Source organism: Lontra canadensis, unplaced genomic scaffold, assembly GCF_010015895.1.
Source record: "Lontra canadensis isolate GAN:19392208 unplaced genomic scaffold, GSC_riverotter_1.0 scaffold3, whole genome shotgun sequence".
Classification (NCBI taxonomy): domain Eukaryota; kingdom Metazoa; phylum Chordata; class Mammalia; order Carnivora; family Mustelidae; genus Lontra; species Lontra canadensis.
This window is the reverse complement of record NW_022630997.1, coordinates 14,259,626-14,279,228: the sequence shown is the minus strand read 5'-3', so window position 1 is coordinate 14,279,228 and position 19,603 is coordinate 14,259,626. Positions and strand designations below refer to the sequence as shown.

The window sequence follows — 19,603 nt, the reverse complement described above, 5'->3', positions numbered from 1 at the left end:
CTCCACTTGGATATCATCATTTGCCTGATGCTAGGGTGTGAGAGTGGGCCCCAGTGAGTCAGTGGGTTCGAACCTCAGTTTGGCTGTGTGGCATTACCCAACTCATCCAGTTGATTCTGTAGTGGCTCACATTGGGGGTTTGAATCAAGTTGGGTGTTTTGTCCACTTGGGCATTGCAGGGACCTGGTGAAAGAGGGGCATCTGCCTATGATTCGTGAGGGGCAAACAACAACAATAAAGTAACGGGATGCAAATAGATTTGCCAGGAAAAATTTGCCCTTCTTGTAAATCAGAATATTCCCTCATTCCACATTCAGAGGGCAGCTTCTTGGTAGAGTCAAATCCTGCCAAAAATTAGAGCTAATTTCAGTGGGTCTGTCTTGATATATGGGACTGGCAAACATCTGGTTCAGAACCATTGGTGGGATTGGGTGAACATGTAGGTCTCCAGGCCCCATTCCCAGATGTTTGGATTCTGCAGGCTCTGAAGAATTTGCAGTTGAGTCACTCCTCACAGAAGCTGGAGAACCACTGATATTAATGGTGTGAATCAGTGCACGATGGGTGGAAACACAATGGTTTTCTCTTAGGACAGTATGTTTGTGCCAATGGCTGGTTCCAGTGTGAGGCATGAGTCCAGTTCAATGGCTTTCAAGCATTTTGATTGCAGTCTCTTATCAGTAAAACACTTTTGAACTTGTAGCTGCCCATGTATATGCATGCATATTAAATACACATTTGTTTTAGGTATTAAAATGAAATTTTTATTTTATTTTTTTAAAAAGATTTATATATTTATTTGACAGACAGAGATCACAAGTAGGCAGAGAGGCAGGCAGAGAGAGAGGAGGAAGCAGGCTCCCCACTGAGCGGAGAACCCAATGCGGGGCTTGATCCCAGGATGTTGGGACCATGACCTGAGCCAAAGGCAGAGGCTTTAACCCACTGAGCCACCCAGGCGCCCCGAAATTTTTATTTTAGAATAGTTTTCTATCTCTAACATATTTTAACTTGTCTACATTGCGTGCAAAATACTATTGTCACTCTTAGTAAAGTGAGTTTTTTTTTAATTTTTGAAAGACAAAATATGAATAGAATCTTAAATATCTTCTTTGCACTTCCCAGTGGGTCAGCTTAGTCATTTATAGAGTACATGCAACCGTTTTGGAGAGCAGCAGTCTAGTTTACACAGTTACAAACAACCAGCTTAGCTAAATAGTTAATTTTCTAGAGCTGACTAACTTCCCCACCTTGGTCGTGGAGTTTGGCCTGTTGACCTTATTGATCCCCCTCCCAGACACCCTCCATACAGTTTCTTGGACACAGAAGCCTGTGGAGCCAACAGAAATGCCCCTCTGTTGGCTCAGCCCCTCCCAGTGGTGCATCCACTAAAAGGGCCAGTAGGCCCCTTGTGGGTGCTTAAATCAAAATGGATTATAGCTAAGTCAAATTAAAAATTCAGTTTCTTAGGTATACTAGTCACATTTCAACTGCTTAAATAGCCACATGGAAGTAGAGGGCACAGCACTGGTCTCTAGATAGAGAGCTTTGCCATAATCGTGGAAAGTTCTATTGGATAGCACAGCTCTAGAATCCTTGTTTTTACCAGTCCTTTTCTTGTCCTAAAATGTTCATAACTGTAGCCACTCTGACCTGGTGAGGGTGTCATGGGCTGTTCCATGTTGGTGGGGATCTATACACTGGAGGTAGACAGAGAGAGGGGTTCGCAGGAGAAGAGCAAAGAGATTAAGGTGCTGAAGGAAAGTATGCTGAGGCAAGAACAAGAGTGCGGAGAGGGTGTGGACTGGAAGAGAGGAGGCTAAAGGGGGCCACTGTGACGGTCTACGAATATTTTACAAAGGTGATGTAAGGGAGGTGTCATTCCCATTAGTCACCTTCGACCAAGCCAGTGTTGGTAAGCTGAAGTTCCCGCAGAGAGGGAAAGTTACGTTACTGAAGGCAAGAGAAGGATGCGGGAGCGGGCTGCCTGCATCCACCAGCATCATGTGTGTGGGTTGCCAAGTACCAGAAAGAATCCTCTTTACCAGATCCAGTCAAGGCTAAAGCTTTTGTCCTACTTATGGAAGATGATTTTTTTTAATATAATAATGAAATCAGTCCTGCTAAGAGACTGCTGGATTGATTAGTTGAGGGGAAATCCACCCCCAGTAAAACGAGGGCCAGTTGGCTTGGCCATTGAGAAGGTGTTATCCATGGGTACTCTGTCCTTATTTCTGCAAGACAGGAAGGAAAAGTTAAGTTCCTTAACATCTTTTTCTTCCTCTACAGGTTCTTTCCAAATGGAATAATTTAGAGTAGTCTCTGTGGATGATTTCCCTATACTTGCTCTTTATAAAATAGCAACTCATGCCATTTTTACCTTTGTGCTTTCTTCACTTTTCTCAAACATGTTTTTCATCATGTTTCCATCCTGATCTGTACCTTCATCCACCTGCCTCTCACTCCCCTGTCCCAGACCCCCAGGCTGATCTTGAGTTTGCAGAACTAGTCAGATTCTTTCCCCAAAGGTGGAATTCTCACCCCCTAAGGTAAATCAGTTCTAGTTGTCAAGTCTAATTTGGGTTTGGTCTTAGCGGTTAGCTTGATTTTTATTTTTTAAAAAGGGATTCCAAAGGTGTTTTCTGTAAGACCCTTAAATACACAATAAGGAATTTGTGTAATTTAAGCTACCTCTGCAGGAGACCTGAATGTGTATGTGTGTGAATGTGTGCGTATAGGTATGTGTGTGTATTTTAAGGAGATACATTGTAGATTTTCCTTTATCTATTGCTGAAGGTGCTATCTTATCCATCTTTCTTAGATTTTCTTGTATCTTAAACTATTTCTAATAATAACTGCTGCTTGTCTAAAGTTACAGGAAAATTTGTATTTCATAAATATCCAGTTTTGATGAAGATACCTCTGTCTGTGGTAAATATTTATAAGTTTCCACTGAAACTTTGGGATATAGAAGTTGATAAATGATGAATTAGTCATTATAACTGAGCCAAGAGAAAGATACTTCTGACTGATTTTGGAACTAAACAAATGTTTTATAAAACAGGATGATGTTATAAGTCAGGAGTCTCAAGTCCAAAGTGATTGAGTTATAATGAGATCTTATGTCCACATTTAGATCAACATTAGGAGGGTAACTTTAACTGTGTCTTTCCCTAATTCTTTGTGTTATCAGTGAACACCTAATTAGATTTAATCACCTTGTCTAAAACTGAAAGCTTTAATCAAAGCCGTTTTTAGTGGCTAACTCACCTAGGAACTTAAAGAACACCAAACTTAGAGGAAGAAAAAGATGTTAACGAAGTTAACTTTTCCTTCCTGTCTTGCAGAAATAAGGACAGAGTACCCATGGATAACACCTTCTCAGTGGCCAAGCCAACTGGCCCTCGTTTTACTGGGGGTGGATTTCCCCTCAACAGACCCTCCCAAGTGAAGTCCTAGCCCGAAGCTCCTGGCTGGGTGCATTTGAACAGCTCATGACATTCGCTTTGGAACATTTTGGAGGAATCTCTTTCAAATCCCTTGGATCCCAAATATTTAGAGAAATCAGTGCTCAAATTCCAGGATAAAAAGAAATGCAAAACTATCATCGTCATGTCCATATTAGAGTGATGACATTCTACTTGGTCCTCATGGCTGTTAACAGACTGTAATTATATCATTCAATTAAGCTGACGCATTGCAAAAAGCCAATCTTTTGTGACTACCACACCGATTGATTTGAAAGGCACCACGTTGCCAAGCACTCGGTAGAGATGAAATTTTGGATCTGAATTTCTCTATTATAAACTTTGGTGTATATGCTTTACATTTAAAAATATTTTCAAAATGCAGTGTGTTTCTTATTAATAAGAATCTATCTTAATTATTCCTCATTACCAAGTCATGGCATGAGATGAGGGGAAAAAAATGACAAACTCTCAAATATTTAAAACGTGTTTTGAGAATGATTTCTATGTGGAATTTCTTTTCAGGCCTGGGGTATGAATCTATTCCAAAGAGACATACTAATAAATACTTCATCATAAAAAATAAAAAAGAACCTTTGTAGAGATTTTGGTCTTTGCTTTGGTAGAGTATGTAATTAAAGTTTAAAAACTACTTTGAGAAATGTTTAACATAAGGATCTGATTCAGAGGAACCAAGACTTTAAAATGAAGGGTTTCGGCTGGCTTCTTCTGATGGCCTTATGTTTCTTAGACCTCCCACTTGGAGAACGGAGTTATGTTAGGACAAGGGTCTGTTTGGCTTTCAGGCATCAGGTCAACATTTAGGGTCATTGAATCCACTATATTGTCTTTCTGGTGAAGCCACAGTTATGTGGACTTCAGTTCAAAGTTTCCCCACTAAGAGAGTTCCTTCAGGAATGTTATGTGAGGACACTCTGGTCATCTCTCTCACAAGAGCTTAACCTCTGTGATGTTTTAAACTATAACGGAGTGGAGTAAACCACTCGAGGATAAGGACAGTATAAGTGGATCATTCCATTTGTGCAATGGGACCAAGGTTCCCACTGCAAGGAGCAAGAGACTTAATGACCCCAAGATGCTTGTTCAGATCATACAGAGGGGTGGGATTTTAGAGCGATCATCTGCATATTCTGCTGTCCTTCTCAATTCACCCCCAGCAACAGCTCCAAAGCAATGATGACCGTGAAGTGATTTATTATGAAATGATCCCAGGAAACCCTCTAATAGTGGGGAAGTAGGTCAGAGAAGGGAAGGAAATCAAGCTAGGGTGCAATTTCAAGTCAAGTTCCTTGGTGGGAGACTGGCTGCATTTTGCAGTGGGCCCTGGAGACAGTGTAATCACAGGTCAGAGTTGTCCCTGTTTGGGGGGTAAGGGAGCTAGAGTATTTATGAGCCCCATGCAGGCAGTCACTGGTCAAAGACTGCCCTGCAGGGGGTCCTTCTCCTTGCAGGCAAAGCAGGGTCTGGCAGCCTGTGGGCATCCATGAGACAGATATGGCATTTGCTGACTGTCAGCAGTGAAAATGCTAAGGGCTGGGGCAAGAGGGTTAGGCAGTGCCATCCTCTGTTGCTTTTCCTGGAGGGTCCCAGGAGAAGGACAGATGGGACTCACCCTGCACTGGAGCTGGTGACCCTGTGGTAAGGGGTGGTCATCAACTCTTTGTGTACCATATGGGAGGGTGGAGGATAGGTATGGACCTTAGAGAATTTGCCAAGAGAACCTTAAACCTGAAGAATCACACTGGGACCATTTCCATTATTGGAAAATCACTGGTGATATCTTACCTCAGTGCCGTATTTTTTTAGACAAAGGACATTTGCAGGTAAGGTAAAGTTATGACACATGTACAACACTGGAGATTTTCCTCTCCATTCAGGGACATTTTGCAGTCTATCCATAGCCACTGTCCTTCCAAGCCCTTGGGTAGCTTTATAAGAGGTTCACTTCTCTAGGGAAAGGGGGTCTATGATTCTTGATCTATCCCAGTATGGCAAAGACTTAGGAGGCAGATGCTGAGTTTGAGTTCTGGCATACCATAACAATGAGTTGTTTTGAGGATTAAATGAATGAATGCAGAGGTAAGATTAGAACAATATCAGGCATATGGTGACTGTTTAATATCTGCCATTATTATTATTACATAGAAATAACTTGTGTTTTGAAATTAGAGAATAAATGATGTTTATGACACTACAATGTTGAGATGGAATTGGACTTGGTAGTGTGATTTATAGTTGAATATCTTGCAGAAATGCCTCATTGGCTACCTCATGAAAAATTCTGTATATTTCTTTTGTAACCATGATTTGCAGGTAGATTCTTCACCTTCAGAAATCAGAGCTTCCAGAGGGAAAGACCCTGATGGCCTCTAGCTGCCACCTTCTTGTTTTTCCTCCATGGGATGGAGAAGGACAGTGAGTTTCTGTGGATGACAGAGGTCCCATGAACCAAGGTGGCGTGGGCTCCGGGAGATGACAGTGCAGCTCAGGATGGCTCAGTATGCTTATGTTCAAACGTAGGAGGAGTAAATTAAGGCTTGAAAAGGTGGAAGATACTGTCGCTGCTTCTCATTTCCTGCACACCCTGACAGCCCAGGGTGTTAGAAGCAATAACTATTTAGGTACAGGTGTTCCTTCCATAGCCACAGTACAAAAATGAGTGGTTAAAAACACTGGGATTTGCAAATCATTAAAGATAACTGTGAACTCACAGTGGGCTGAGGTGATTTTAAAGTCACAAATTTGAGCTGCATTGTAAAGCAACATTAGGAGATCATAAAGTAGCATTATTTTACCCTGGGGTTTTCAGAGTTTCAGAAAGAAGTCATGTTGCTAAACCAGCCACTGACTCTCCACTGGGCTGATGGGGAGCTGGCATGGTTTCTCTGTGGATGGAGAGAGACATGATAAAAGGGACTCCCTGGTCATTATTTGCTGATCAGAGTTTCTCAGTGACTACTCTCACGGACAGGTTTTTATTGTGCTTACCTCTAAAGAAATTGCCCAGAGCAAAGGTTTGTTGCTGTGATAAGCCCTAGAGATGGAGGTAGTTATGCTAAGAGGAGGCAGTAGCAAATCTCTGGTCATGGGCTGTAATTTTGCTATAAAAATTTATCCAGGGTTGATAATTATCGTTTGATCTCCTGGCTGGCTCAGTCAAATTCTAAAGTTTGACCTAGGCCAGGATACCCTTGGAAAATACTCAAGAATGAATTTTGAGCAATTGGCATTTCAGAGCCTGGGCTATTTGAGGAAAGATACTAGGCCTCTTAGGAAACACAATGAATTATATGGAGATCTAGCTGGAAGAGGAGCAAAGAGAGGGCATTTTAAAATATTAAAATGGTAAACTAGTTTAAAAATATATCTCACTATTTTCTTTGTAGTGGATGGGAAATATTTTTATGGCATTATCCATTTTTAACTCCTAATTCAATGCTGTTTTAGTACACCATTTCTCATATCTATTATTTAAAAGTTCCATTAGGATTTTGAGACCTGTTAGAATTTTATAACAGTATGAAATGTGATACCAACAGGGTCCCATTTTTCTTTTTGTAATTAAAGACAGGGGTTTTTTCCCTTTATTTTAAAGTACATGATTGAAAATATGGGTAGAATCTTAGAAGATACGAATGAGCAAAAAAGAAAAGGGTATCAACAATCTCACCATCTGTTGATAACTGGTGTTTCCTGGGACCAACACTCCTCTCATTCCCATGGGTTGGCTGTTCCATTTGTTCTGACCGATGGTGCTTATAATTCCCAATTGTTAAATGTTTTGAATATTACCTTTGAAATACTACTGTTTTATAATCTTGCGTGTGTCTTCCTGGACTTTAAAAATAAGTATATATAAATACATTTTGTTTCTAAAAATCAAAGACAAAATTGAGATATAATTTACTTTTTTAAAAAAATTTTATTTATTTATTTATTTGACAGACAGAGATCACAAGTAGGCAGAGAAGCAGGCAGAGAGAGGGGAGGAAGCAGGCTCCCTGCTGAGCAGAGAGCCCGATGTGGGGCTCCATCCCAGGACCCTGGGATCATGACCTGAGCTGAAGGCAGAGGCGTTAAGCCACTGAGCCACCCAGGTGATATAATTTACTTATAACAAAAGCCACCCAGAGATATAATTTACTTATAACAAAAGCACATATTTAAAGTGTAAATGTTTAGTAGCTTGTGACAAATGCAAATACCCAAATAACTACTGCCACAATCACCACCTTTCAAGAATGCCCTTATGTCCCTTGGCAGTCTATGGTCATAGCCCCCATCCAGCCTAAGCAACGATGGATCTGTTTTTCATCATTATATGTTAGTTATGTCTTTCTTAGAATTTCATATAAGTGAAATCATACCCTATATACTCTTCAATGCCTGGCCTTTTCTCATGTAGTATGTTTTTGAGATTTACCTATGTTGTTGTATATAACAGTAATTTATTCATTTTTATTGCTGAGTAATATTCCATTACACTGACATAATACAATTTGTCTATTAATTGACCTATTGATGGAAATTCAGATTGTTTCCAGGGTTTAGTTATCATGAATCAAGTTGCTATGAACATTTATGTACCAGTCTTTATGTGAACGAATAATTCATTTCTCTTGGGTAAATGCTGAGGAATGAAACTGCTGGATCAAAAGGTAAGTGTAGGGCACCTGGGTGGCTCAATGGGTTAGGCCTCTGCCTTCAGCTTGGGTCATGATCTCAGGGTCCTGGGATCGAGCCTTGCATCGGGCTCTGCTCAGCAGGGAGACTGCTTCCTCCTCTCTCTCTCTCTCTGCCTGCCTCTCTGCCTACTTGTGATCTCTGTCTGTCAAATAATAAATAAAATTAAAAAAAAAAGGTAAGTGTACATTTAACATGATAAGAAACTGTTGGACTGTTTTTCTAACCGATAGGACCATTCTACATTCCTACCAACGATGTGCGTCAATGGCGATTACTCCAATCCTTGTCAGTATTCAGTATTGTCAGCATTTTTCAGTCATTCTTTTGGATATATAATGATATCTCATATTTAAATTTATATTTCCTGATAATAATGTCCAGCATTTTTTCATGTACTTTTGGTCATTCATATGTGAAGTGCCTTCAAATCTTTTGCCTATTTTTTTTTTATTATATTAAGTTGTAGAAATTTTTTGTATATTCCGGATACAAAACCTTTGTCAGATAGATGGATTGCAAATATTTTCATTCAGCTTGTGGCTTATCTTTCCATTTTCTTAACAGTGTATTTTGAAGAGCAGACATTTAAAATTTTAATAAGGTCTAATTTATTTTTATTTTCTTATGTGATTTATACTTTTCTAAGTAATTTGTGCCTCTTCTAAGACAGTAATGATTTTTTAATCTGTGTTTTTCTTTAGAAATTTCAGCTTCTATGTTTGTAGTTATGATCCATTTGGAGTTAATTTTATGTTTGGTGTAAGGTTAGAATAGAGGTTCATTTTTGTTCCATATGGATATCCACTTGTTCAACACCATTTGCCCAAAAGACTATCCTTTTCCTACTGAATTGCCTTGGAACACTTGTAGAAAATCTATTGACTATTTGTCTAGTTCTGTTTACAAACTCTCTATTCTGTTCTATAGTTCCACGTTTGTCTCTCTTGATAATAATAGCTTTATGTTAACGCTTAAAATTAGATTGTGTAAGATCTTCAACTTTTTTAGAATTATTTTTTATTATTCTAGATCCCTTGCATATCTATATACAACTTAGAATCAGCTTGTTGATTTCTCCAACAAAGTCTGCCGGGAATTTGGGTGGGACTGTGCTGAATCTATAGATGGATTTGGGGAGAACTGTCATTTTAACAATATTGAGGCTTTCTTTTTTTTTTTTTTTAGATTTTGTTAATTTATTTGACAGAGAGAGAGAGAGCACACAAGCAGGGGGAGCAGCAGGCAGAGGGAGGAGAAGCAGAGGTTCCCTGCTGAGCATAGAGCTTGATACGGGGCTCATCCCAGGACCCAGAGATCATGACCTGAGTCAAAGGCAGAGGCTTAACCGACTGAGCCACCCAGGCACCCCAATATTGAGGCTTTCAATCCATGACAATAGTATATGTTCTCATTTATTTAGACCGTTTTAAATTTCTCTCAGCAACTTCTTGTATTTTTCAGTGTACGGATATTGCACATATTTTATTAAATTTATGTCTAAGATTTTGCATTTTCTGATGTTACTATAAACAGTATTTAAATTTTTAGTTACCATTTGTTATTAGTATGTAGAAATGCAACTGGGTTTTTTTTTGATATATTATTTTGTGTTCTAGGGTGTTGCTTAATGAATTAGTTTCATAGCCTTTTGGGATTATGTAAAATTTTCTATGAACGTAATCATGTTTTCTACAAATATAGATAGTTTCTCTTTGTTCCCAATCAGTATTCTTTTTTTCTCATAATACTACGCTTGTACTGGCCAGGAATTTAATACAATGTTAAATTGAAGTGGTGAGAGCAACATCTCTGCTCTGTTCTTGATGCAAGGGGGCAACCCTTCATCATGAAGTATGATGTTAGCTGTAGGATTTTCATAGATGCCTTTTATTGGGCTGAGGAAGTTCCCTTTTATTTCTTGTTTGCTAAGATATTTTAATCATGCATGTATATTGAATTTTATCAATTTTTTTGTATGTATTGAGATAATCATACTTTCTCCTATATTTTGTTAACATGGTGAACCACTTTGATTTTCAAGTGTTAAGCCATTTTTGCCTTTTTTGGGGTAAAACCTACTTTGTCATATTAATGTATTCATATTTTGTTGAATTAGACTTACTAATATTTTGTTAAGGATTTTCACAACTAAAGAGGTTCATTGGTCTATAGTTTTCTTGTGATAGCTTTTTATGGTTTCGGTGTTAAGATTTTGCTGGCCTCATAAGTTGAATTGGGAAACGCTTCCTTTCCTCTTTCTCCTGAAACAGTTTGTGTAGAATAGATATTATTTCTTCCTTAAATACTAAATATAATTTGCCAGCTAAAGTAATCTAAAATTATAATTTTTCTTGTGTGAAGTTTTTTTTTAAAGGTATATAGATTTTTCTTAATGATTTTATTTATTTATTTGACAGACAGAGATCACAAGCAGGCAGAGAGAGAGGAGGAAGCAGGCTCCCCTCAGAGCAGAGAGCCTGATGTGGGGCTCGATCCCAGGACCCTGGGAACATGACCTGAGCTGGAGGCAGAGGCTTAACCCACTGAGCCACCCAGGCACCCCTCTTGTGTGAAGGTTTTTAAATAGATATAAGGTTATTCAGTTTTTCTCTTCCATCACTTTTTATAATTTGTGTCTTTGAAGGAATTCATGTATTTCATGTGAGTTGTTTATTTTATTGACACAAAATTGTTCAAAAATATTCTTATACTACTCCAAACACTGATAAGATCTGAACAAATGTTTCCTATTTCATTCTGGATATTGGTAATTTGAATCTTCCCTCTTTTTTCATATTATATTATATTATATTATATTATATTATATTATATTATATTATATTATATTATATTATATGTCAGAGAGAGAGAGAGGTAGAGGCAGAGGGAGATGCAGGCTCTCCACCGAGCAAGGAACCCGATGTAGGACTGAATCCTAGGACCCTGAGATCATGACCTGAGTTGAAGGCAGACACTTAACTGAGCCACCCAGGCATCCCTCTCCTTTTTTCTTTATGAGAGTCTAGCTAAAGTTTATCAACAAAATTTTATTGATATTTCTAAAGAACCAGCTCTTTATTTCTTTAATTATTCTCAAATGTCAGTTTTTTATTTCATTGACTTCTGCTCTAATACTAGTATTCCACTCATTTTGGGTTTAATTGGGTTTAATTTTCTCTTGTTCTTACAGCTTCTTACAGTAATTGATTTTAGCCCTTTCCTTTTTTTAAAAAAATAGCCTTTAAAGCTTCACATTTTCCTCTAAACTCCGCTTTTAATGCATCCCACTCATTTTAATATGTTATATTTTCATTATTATTCAGTTTAATTAGTTTCTACCTTTTAAAATGACTATTTCTTTTACTCATGGGGTGTTTAGAATCATGTTTTTAAATTTGCAAACATTTAGGTACTTTTCCAAGTAGCTTTTGTTAATTTTTAATTAATTAATTAATTAATTTTTAATAATTTTATTTTTTATAAACATATATATTTTTCCCCCCAGGGGTAATTTTTAATTTAATTCTGTGGTCATCAAAGAACATGTTCTGTATACTTTATTTCATTTTACTATTTTATTTTATTTATTTTCTGTATAGCTAACATATAGTGTTGTATTAATTTCAGGTGTACAATAGAGTGATTCAACAATTCCATACATCATCCAGTGTTTGTCATGACAAGTGCCGCCCTTAATCCTTATGACCTACTTCACCATTCCCTCACCATCCTGAAAAATTGGAATCATTTCAAATTTATGGGCCAGAATATGGCTTATCTTGTTTCTTGTTCTATGTGCCCTTGAAAAGGGTATGTATTTTGCTTCTGTTGGGTGGAGTGTTGTATAAATGTCAATTAGGTAAAGCTGTTGCTAGTCTAAATTTTTACTGATTTTCGTACTTGTTTTATTGATTACTGCGAGTGGACTGTCAAATCTCCAAATGTGATTGTGGTTTTCTCTGTCCTCTCACTGTTAGTTTTTGCTGCATGGATTTTAAAGCTTTAAATAGTGCATAAATATTTAGGATTATGTCTTCTTGATAAATTGATCTTTTTATTATGAAATATTTCTATTTCTGATAATAAAAGTCTACCTTGTCTAATATTAATATAGTCACTCCAGAAGCTTTATTATTGTTTTCATATTATATTTTTATATCATATATTTCATAAATATTTCATATATCATATATTTCATATACTGTTTTCATATTACATTTTTTCATGTCCTTTTTAAAAAAGATTTATTTATTTACTTTAGAAAGAGCACAAGCAGGAGCAACAGAGTGAGAGGGAGAATCTCAAGCAGACTCCATACTGAGAGCAGAGCCTGATGTGGGGCTTGAACTCATGACACTGAGATTATGACCTGAGGGGAAACTAAGAGTTGGACACTCAACTGACTATGCCACCCAGACTCCCATATCCTTTTACTTTTAAGGTATTGGTATCCTTATATTAAAATATGCTCGTTGTAGATAAAATATAGTGGAATATTGCTTTTTTTCCAGTTCAGTGTGGCCATCTTGACCTTTTTAATTAACATATAATGTATTATTTGCCCCAGGGGTACAGGTCTGTGAATCATCAGGCTTACATATTTCACAGCACTCACCATAGCACATACCCTCCCCAATGTCCATAACTCAGCCACCCTATCCCTAACGCCCTACCTCCCAGCAACCCTCAGCTTGTTTTGTGAGATTGAGAGTCTCTTGTGGTTTGTTTCCCTACTGATCCCATCTTGTTTCATATTTTCCCTCCCTACCCACCAGGACTCCCTGCCCGGCTTCTCAAATTCCTCATATCAGAGAGATCATATGATAATTGTTTTTCTCTGATTAGGATAATACCCTCTAGTTCCAACGTATCTTTGCAAATGGCAAGATTTCCTTTCTCCTGATGGCTGCATAGTATTCCATTATCTATCTATCTATCTATACATACATACATACATACATACATACATACCACATATTCTTTATCCATTCATCTGGGGATGGACATCTAGGTTCTTTCCATAGTTTGGTTATTGTGGACATTGCTGCTATAAACATTCAGGTGCATATGACCCTTCTGATCACTACATTTGTATCTTTAGGGTAAATACCCAGTAGTGTGATTGCTGGGTCATAGGATAGCTCTATTTTCAAATTTTTGAGGAACCTCCCTGCTGTTTTCCAGAGTGGCTGCACCAGCCTGCATTCCCAACACTGTAGGAGGGTTCCCCTTTCTCCGCATCTTCTGCCAACATTTGTCATTTCCTGACTTGTTAATTTTAGCCATTCTGACTGGTGTGAGGTGGTATCTCATTGTGGTTTTGATTTGTATTTCCCTGATGCTAAGTGATGTGGAGCACTTTTTCATGTGTCTGTTAGCCATCTGGATGTCTTCTTTGCAGAAATGTCTGTTCATGTCCTCTGCCCATTTCTTGATTGGATTATTTGTTCTTTTGGTGTTGAGTTTGATACATTCTTTCTAGATTTTGAATACTGTCCCTTTATCTGATATGTCATTTGTGAATATTTTCTCCCATTATGTCAGCTGTCTTTTGGTTTTGTTGACTGCTTCCTTTGCTGTGCAAAAGCTTTTGACCTTGATGGAGTTCCAGTAGTTTATTTTTGCCCTTGCTTTCCTTGCCTTTGGTGATGTTTCTAGGAAGAATTTGCTGTGGCTGAGGTTGAAGAGGTTGCTGCCTGTGTTCTCTGCAAGAATTTTGATGGATTCCTGTCTCACATTGAGGTCTTTCATCCATTTTGAGTCTACTTTGTGTGTGGTATAAGGAAATGGTCAAGTTCCATTTTTCTGCATGTGGCTGTCCAATTTTCCCAACATCATTTGTTGAAGAATGTTGGGCATTCTTTCCTGCTTTGTCAAAGATAGTTGACCATAGAGTTGAGGGTCTATTTCAGGGCTCTCTATTCTGTTCCATTGATCTCTATGTCTGTTTTTGTGCCAGTACCATACTGTATTGATGATGACAGCTTTGTAATGGAGCTTGAAGTTTGGAATTGTCATACAACCAACTTTGGTATCTTTTTTCAACATTCCTCTGGCTATTCGGGGTCTTTTCTGATTCCAAATAAATTTTAGGATTATTTGTTCCATTTCTTTGAAAAAGATTGATGGTATTTTGATAGGGATTGCATTAAATGTGTAGATTGCTTTATTTTTTTTTATTTTTTTTTATTTTTTTTTATTATTTTTTTTTAATAATTTTATTTTTTATAAACATATATATATATATTTTTCCCCCCAGGGGTACAGGTCTGTGAATCTCCACATTTACAAACTTCACAGCACTCACCATAGCACATACCCTACCCAATGTCCATAACCCCCCCCAACCCCCCTCTGCCCAGCAACCCTCAGTTTGTTTTGTGAGATTAAGAGTCACTTATGGTTTGTCTCCCTCCCAATCCCAACTTGTTTCATTTACTCTTCTCCTACCACATTAACCCCCCATGTTGCATCTCCTCTCCCTCATATCAGGGAGATCATATGATAGTTGTCTTTCTCCGATTGACTTATTTCGCTAAGCATGATACCCTCTAGTTCCATCCATGTTGTCGCAAATGGCAAGATTTCATTTCTTTTGATGGCTGCATAGTATTCCATTGTATATATATACCACATCTTCTTTATCCATTCGTCTGTTGATGGACATCTAGGTTCTTTCCATAGTTTGGCTATTGTAGACATTGCTGCTATAAACATTCGGGTGCACGTGCCCCTTCGGATCACTACGTTTGTATCTTTAGGGTAAATACCCAGCAGTGCAATTGCTGGGTCATAGGGTAGTTCTATTTTCAACATTTTGAGGAACCTCCATGCTGTTTTCCAGAGTGGTTGCACCAGCTTGCATTCCCACCAACAGTGTAGGAGGGTTCCCCTTTCTCTGCATCCTCGCCAGCATCTGTCATTTCCTGACTTGTTAAATTTAGCCTTTTTGACTGGTGTGAGGTGATATCTCATTGTGGTTTTGATTTGTATTTCCCTGATGCCGAGTGATATGGAGCACTTTTTCATGTGTCTGTTGGCCATCTGGATGTCTTCTTTGCAGAAATGTCTGTTCATGTCTTCTGCCCATTTCTTGATGGGATTATTTGTTCTTTGGGTGTTGAGTTTGCTAAGTTCTTTATAGATTCTGGACACTAGCCCTTTATCTGATATGTCGTTTGCAAATATCTTCTCCCATTCTGTCAGTTGTCTTTTGGTTTTGTTAACTGTTTCCTTTGCTGTGCAAAAGCTTTTGATCTTGATGAAATCCCAATAGTTCATTTTTGCCCTTGCTTCCCTTGCCTTTGGCGATGTTCCTAGGAAGATGTTGCTGCGGCTGAGGTCGAAGAGGTTGCTGCCTGTGTTCTCCTCAAGGATGTTGATGGATTCCTTTCTCACATTGAGGTCCTTCATCCATTTTGAGTCTATTTTCGTGTGTGGTGTAAGGAAATGATCCAATTTCATTTTTCTGCATGTGGCTGTCCAATTTTCCCAACACCATTTATTGAAGAGGCTGTCTTTTTTCCATTGGACATTCTTTCCTGCTTTGTCGAAGATTAGTTGACCATAGAGTTGAGGGTCTATTTCTGGGCTCTCTATTCTGTTCCATTGATCTATGTGTCTGTTTTTGTGCCAGTACCATGCTGTCTTGATGATGACAGCTTTGTAATAGAGCTTGAAGTCCGGAATTGTGATGCCACCAACTCTGGCTTTCTTTTTCAATATTCCTTTGGCTATTCGCAGTCTTTTCTGGTTCCATATAAATTTTAGGATTATTTGTTCCATTTCTTTGAAAAAAATGGATGGTACTTTGATAGGAATTGCATTAAATGTGTAGATTGCTTTAGGTGGCATAGACATTTTCACAATATTTATTCTTCCAATCCAGGAGCATGGAACATTTTTCCATTTCTTTGTGTCTTCCTCAATTTCTTTCATGAGTACTTTGTAGTTTTCTGTGTATAGATTCTTAGTCTCTTTGGTTAGGTTTATTCCTAGGTATCTTATAGTTTTGGGTGCAATTGTAAATGGGATGGACTCCTTGATTTCTCTTTCTTCTGTCTTATTGTTGGTGTAGAGAAATGCGACTGATTTCTGTGCATTGATTTTATATCCTGACACATTACTGAATTCCTGTACAAGTTCTAGCAGTTTTGGAGTGGAGTCTTTTGGGTTTTCCACATATAGTATCATATCATCTGCGAAGAGTGATAGTTTGACTTCTTCTTTGCCGATTTGGATGCCTTTAATTTCTTTTTGTTGTCTGATTGCTGAGGCTAGGACTTCTAGTACTATGTTGAATAGCAGTGGTGATAACGGACATCCCTGCCGTGTTCCTGACCTTAGCGGAAAAGCTTTCAGTTTTTCTCCATTGAGAATGATATTTGCGATGGGTTTTTCATAGATGGCTTTGATAATATTGAGGTATGTGCCCTCTATCCCTACACTTTGAAGAGTTTTGATCAGGAAGGGATGCTGTACTTTGTCAAATGCTTTTTCAGCATCTATGGAGAGTATCATATGGTTCCTGTTTTTTCTTTTATTAATGTGTTGTATCACATTGATTGATTTGCGGATGTTGAACCAACCTTGCAGCCCTGGAATAAATCCCACTTGGTCGTGGTGAATAATCCTTTTAATGTACTGTTGAATCCTATTGGCTAGTATTTTGGTGAGAATTTTTGCATCTGTGTTCATCAAGGATATTGGTCTGTAGTTCTCTTTTTTGATGGGATCCTTGTCTGGTTTTAGGATCAAGGTGATGCTGGCCTCATAAAATGAGTTTGGAAGTTTTCCTTCCATTTCTATTTTTTGGAACAGTCTCAGGAGAATAGGAATTAGTTCTTCTTTAAATGTTTGGTAGAATTCCCCCGGGAAGCCGTCTGGCCCTGGGCTTTTGTTTGTTTGGAGATTTTTGATGACTGTTTCAATCTCCTTACTGGTTATGGGTCTGTTCAGGCTTTCTATTTCTTCCTGGTTCAGTTGTGGTAGTTTATATGTCTCTAGGAATGCATCCATTTCTTCCAGATTGTCAAATTTGTTGGCATAGAGTTGCTCATAATATGTTCTTATAATTGTCTGTATTTCTTGGGTGTTAGTTGTGATCTCTCCTCTTTCATTCATGATTTTATTGATTTGGGTCCTTTCTCTTTTCTTTTTGATAAGTCAGGCCAGGGGCTTATCAATCTTATTAATTCTTTCAAAGAACCAGCTCCTAGTTTCGTTGATTTGTTCTATTGTTTTTTTGGTTTCTATTTCATTGATTTCTGCTCTGATCTTTATGATTTCTCTTCTCCTGCTGGGTTTAGGGTTTCTTTCTTGTTCTTTCTCCAGCTCCTTTAGGTGTAGGGTTTGGTTGTGTACCTGAGACCTTTCTTGTTTCTTGAGAAAGGCTTGTACTGCTATATATTTTCCTCTCAGGACTGCCTTTGTTGTGTCCCACAGATTTTGAACTGTTGTATTTTCATTATCATTGGTTTCCATGAATTTTTTCAATTCTTCTTTAATTTCCTGGTTGACCCATTCATTCTTTAGAAGGATGCTGTTTAGTCGCCATATATTTGGGTTCTTTCCAAATTTCCTCTTGCGATTGAGTTCTAGCTTCAGAGCATTGTGGTCTGAAAATATGCAGGGAATGATCCCAATTTTTTGATAACAGTTAAGACCTGATTTAGAACCAAGGATGTGATCTATTCTGGAGAATGTTCCATGTGCACTAGAGAAGAATGTGTATTCTGTTGCTTTGGGATGAAATGTTCTGAATATATCTGTGATGTCCATCTGGTCCAGTGTGTCATTTAAGGCCTTTATTTCCTTGTTGATCTTTTGCTTGGATGATCTGTCCATTTCAGTGAGGGGAGTGTTAAAGTCCCCTACTATTATTGTATGATTGTCGATGTGTTTCTTTGATTTTGTTATTAATTGGTTTATATAGTTGGCTGCTCCGACGTTAGGGGCATAGATATTTACAATTGTTAGATCTTCTTGTTGGACAGATCCTTTGAGTATGATATAGTGTCCATCTTCATCTCTTATTATAGTCTTTGGTTTAAAATCTAAGTGATCTGATATAAGGATTGCCACTCCTGCTTTCTTCTGATGTCCATTAGCATGGTAAATTCTTTTCCACCCCCTCACTTTAAATCTGAAAGTGTCTTCGGGTTTAAAATGAGTTTCTTGTAGGCAACATATAGATGGGTTTTGTTTTTTTATCCATTCTGATACCCTGTGTCTTTTGATTGGGGCATTTAGCCCATTAACATTCAGGGTAACTATTGAGAGATATGAATTTAGTGCCATTGTATTGCCTGTAAGGTGACTGCTATTGTATATTGTTTCTGTTCCTTTCTGATCTACTACTTTTAGGTTCTCTCTTTGCTTAGAGGACCCCTTTCAATATTTCCTGTAGAGCTGGCTTGGTGTTTGCAAATTCTTTCAGTTTTTGTTTGTCCTGGAAGCTTTTAATCTCTCCTTCTATTTTCAATGATAGCCTAGCTGGATATAGTATTCTTGGCTGCATGTTTTTCTCATTTAGTACTCTGAATATATCATGCCAGCTCTTTCTGGCCTGCCAGGTCTCTGTGGATAAGTCTGCTGCCAATCTAATATTTTTACCATTGTATGTTACAGACTTCTTCTCCCGGGCTGCTTTCAGGATTTTCTCTTTGTCACTAAGACTTGTAAATTTGACTATTAGGTGACGGGGTGTGGACCTATTCTTATTGATTTTGAGTGGGGTTCTCTGAACCTCCTGGATTTTGATGCTTGTTCCCTTTGCCATATTGGGGAAATTCTCTCCAATAATTCTCTCCAATATACCTTCTGCTCCCCTCTCTCTTTCTTCTTCTTCTGGAATCCCAATTATTCTAATGTTGTTTCGTCTTATGGTGTCACTTATCTCTCGAATTCTGCCCTCGTGGTCCAGTAGTTGTTTGTCCCTCTTTTGTTCAGCTTCCTTATTCTCTGTCATTTGGTCTTCTATATCGCTAATTCTTTCTTCTGCCTCATTTATCCTAGCAGTGAGAGCCTCCATTTTTGATTGCACCTCATTAATAGCTTTTTTTATTTCAACTTGATTAGATTTTAGTTCTTTTATTTCTCCAGAAAGGGCTTTTATATCTCCCGAGAGGGTTTCTCTAATATCTTCCATGCCTTTTTCGAGCCCAGCTAGAACCTTGAGAATCGTCATTCTGAACTCTAGATCTGACATATTACCAATGTCTGTATTGATTAGGTCCCTAGCCTTTGGTACTGCCTCTTGTTCTTTTTTTTGTGGTGAATTTTTCCGCCTTGTCATTTTGTCCAGATAAGAGTATATGAAGGAGTAAGTAAAATACTAAAAGGGTGGCAACAACCCCAGGAAAATATGCTTTAGCCAAATCTGAAGAGATCCCAAATCGTGAGGGGGGGGGGGGGGAAGGGGAAAAAAA

General features: G+C 38.1%; 1 protein-coding gene across 6 annotated transcripts in view; it reads left to right on the top strand.

Annotated features, from left to right (window-relative positions):
- Positions 1 to 4,072, top strand: part of CFAP58 (cilia and flagella associated protein 58) — a 117,541-nt gene extending 113,469 nt beyond the window's left edge. For all 6 annotated transcript variants that reach the window (XM_032880589.1, XM_032880590.1, XM_032880601.1 and 3 more), the window contains one exon: positions 3,348 to 4,072. In XM_032880589.1, coding sequence (XP_032736480.1) covers positions 3,348 to 3,459 — 112 coding nt within the window. In that variant the 3' untranslated portion in view covers positions 3,460 to 4,072. The remainder of the gene's footprint in view (positions 1 to 3,347) is intronic.
- The last annotated feature ends 15,531 nt before the right edge of the window (positions 4,073 to 19,603 follow it).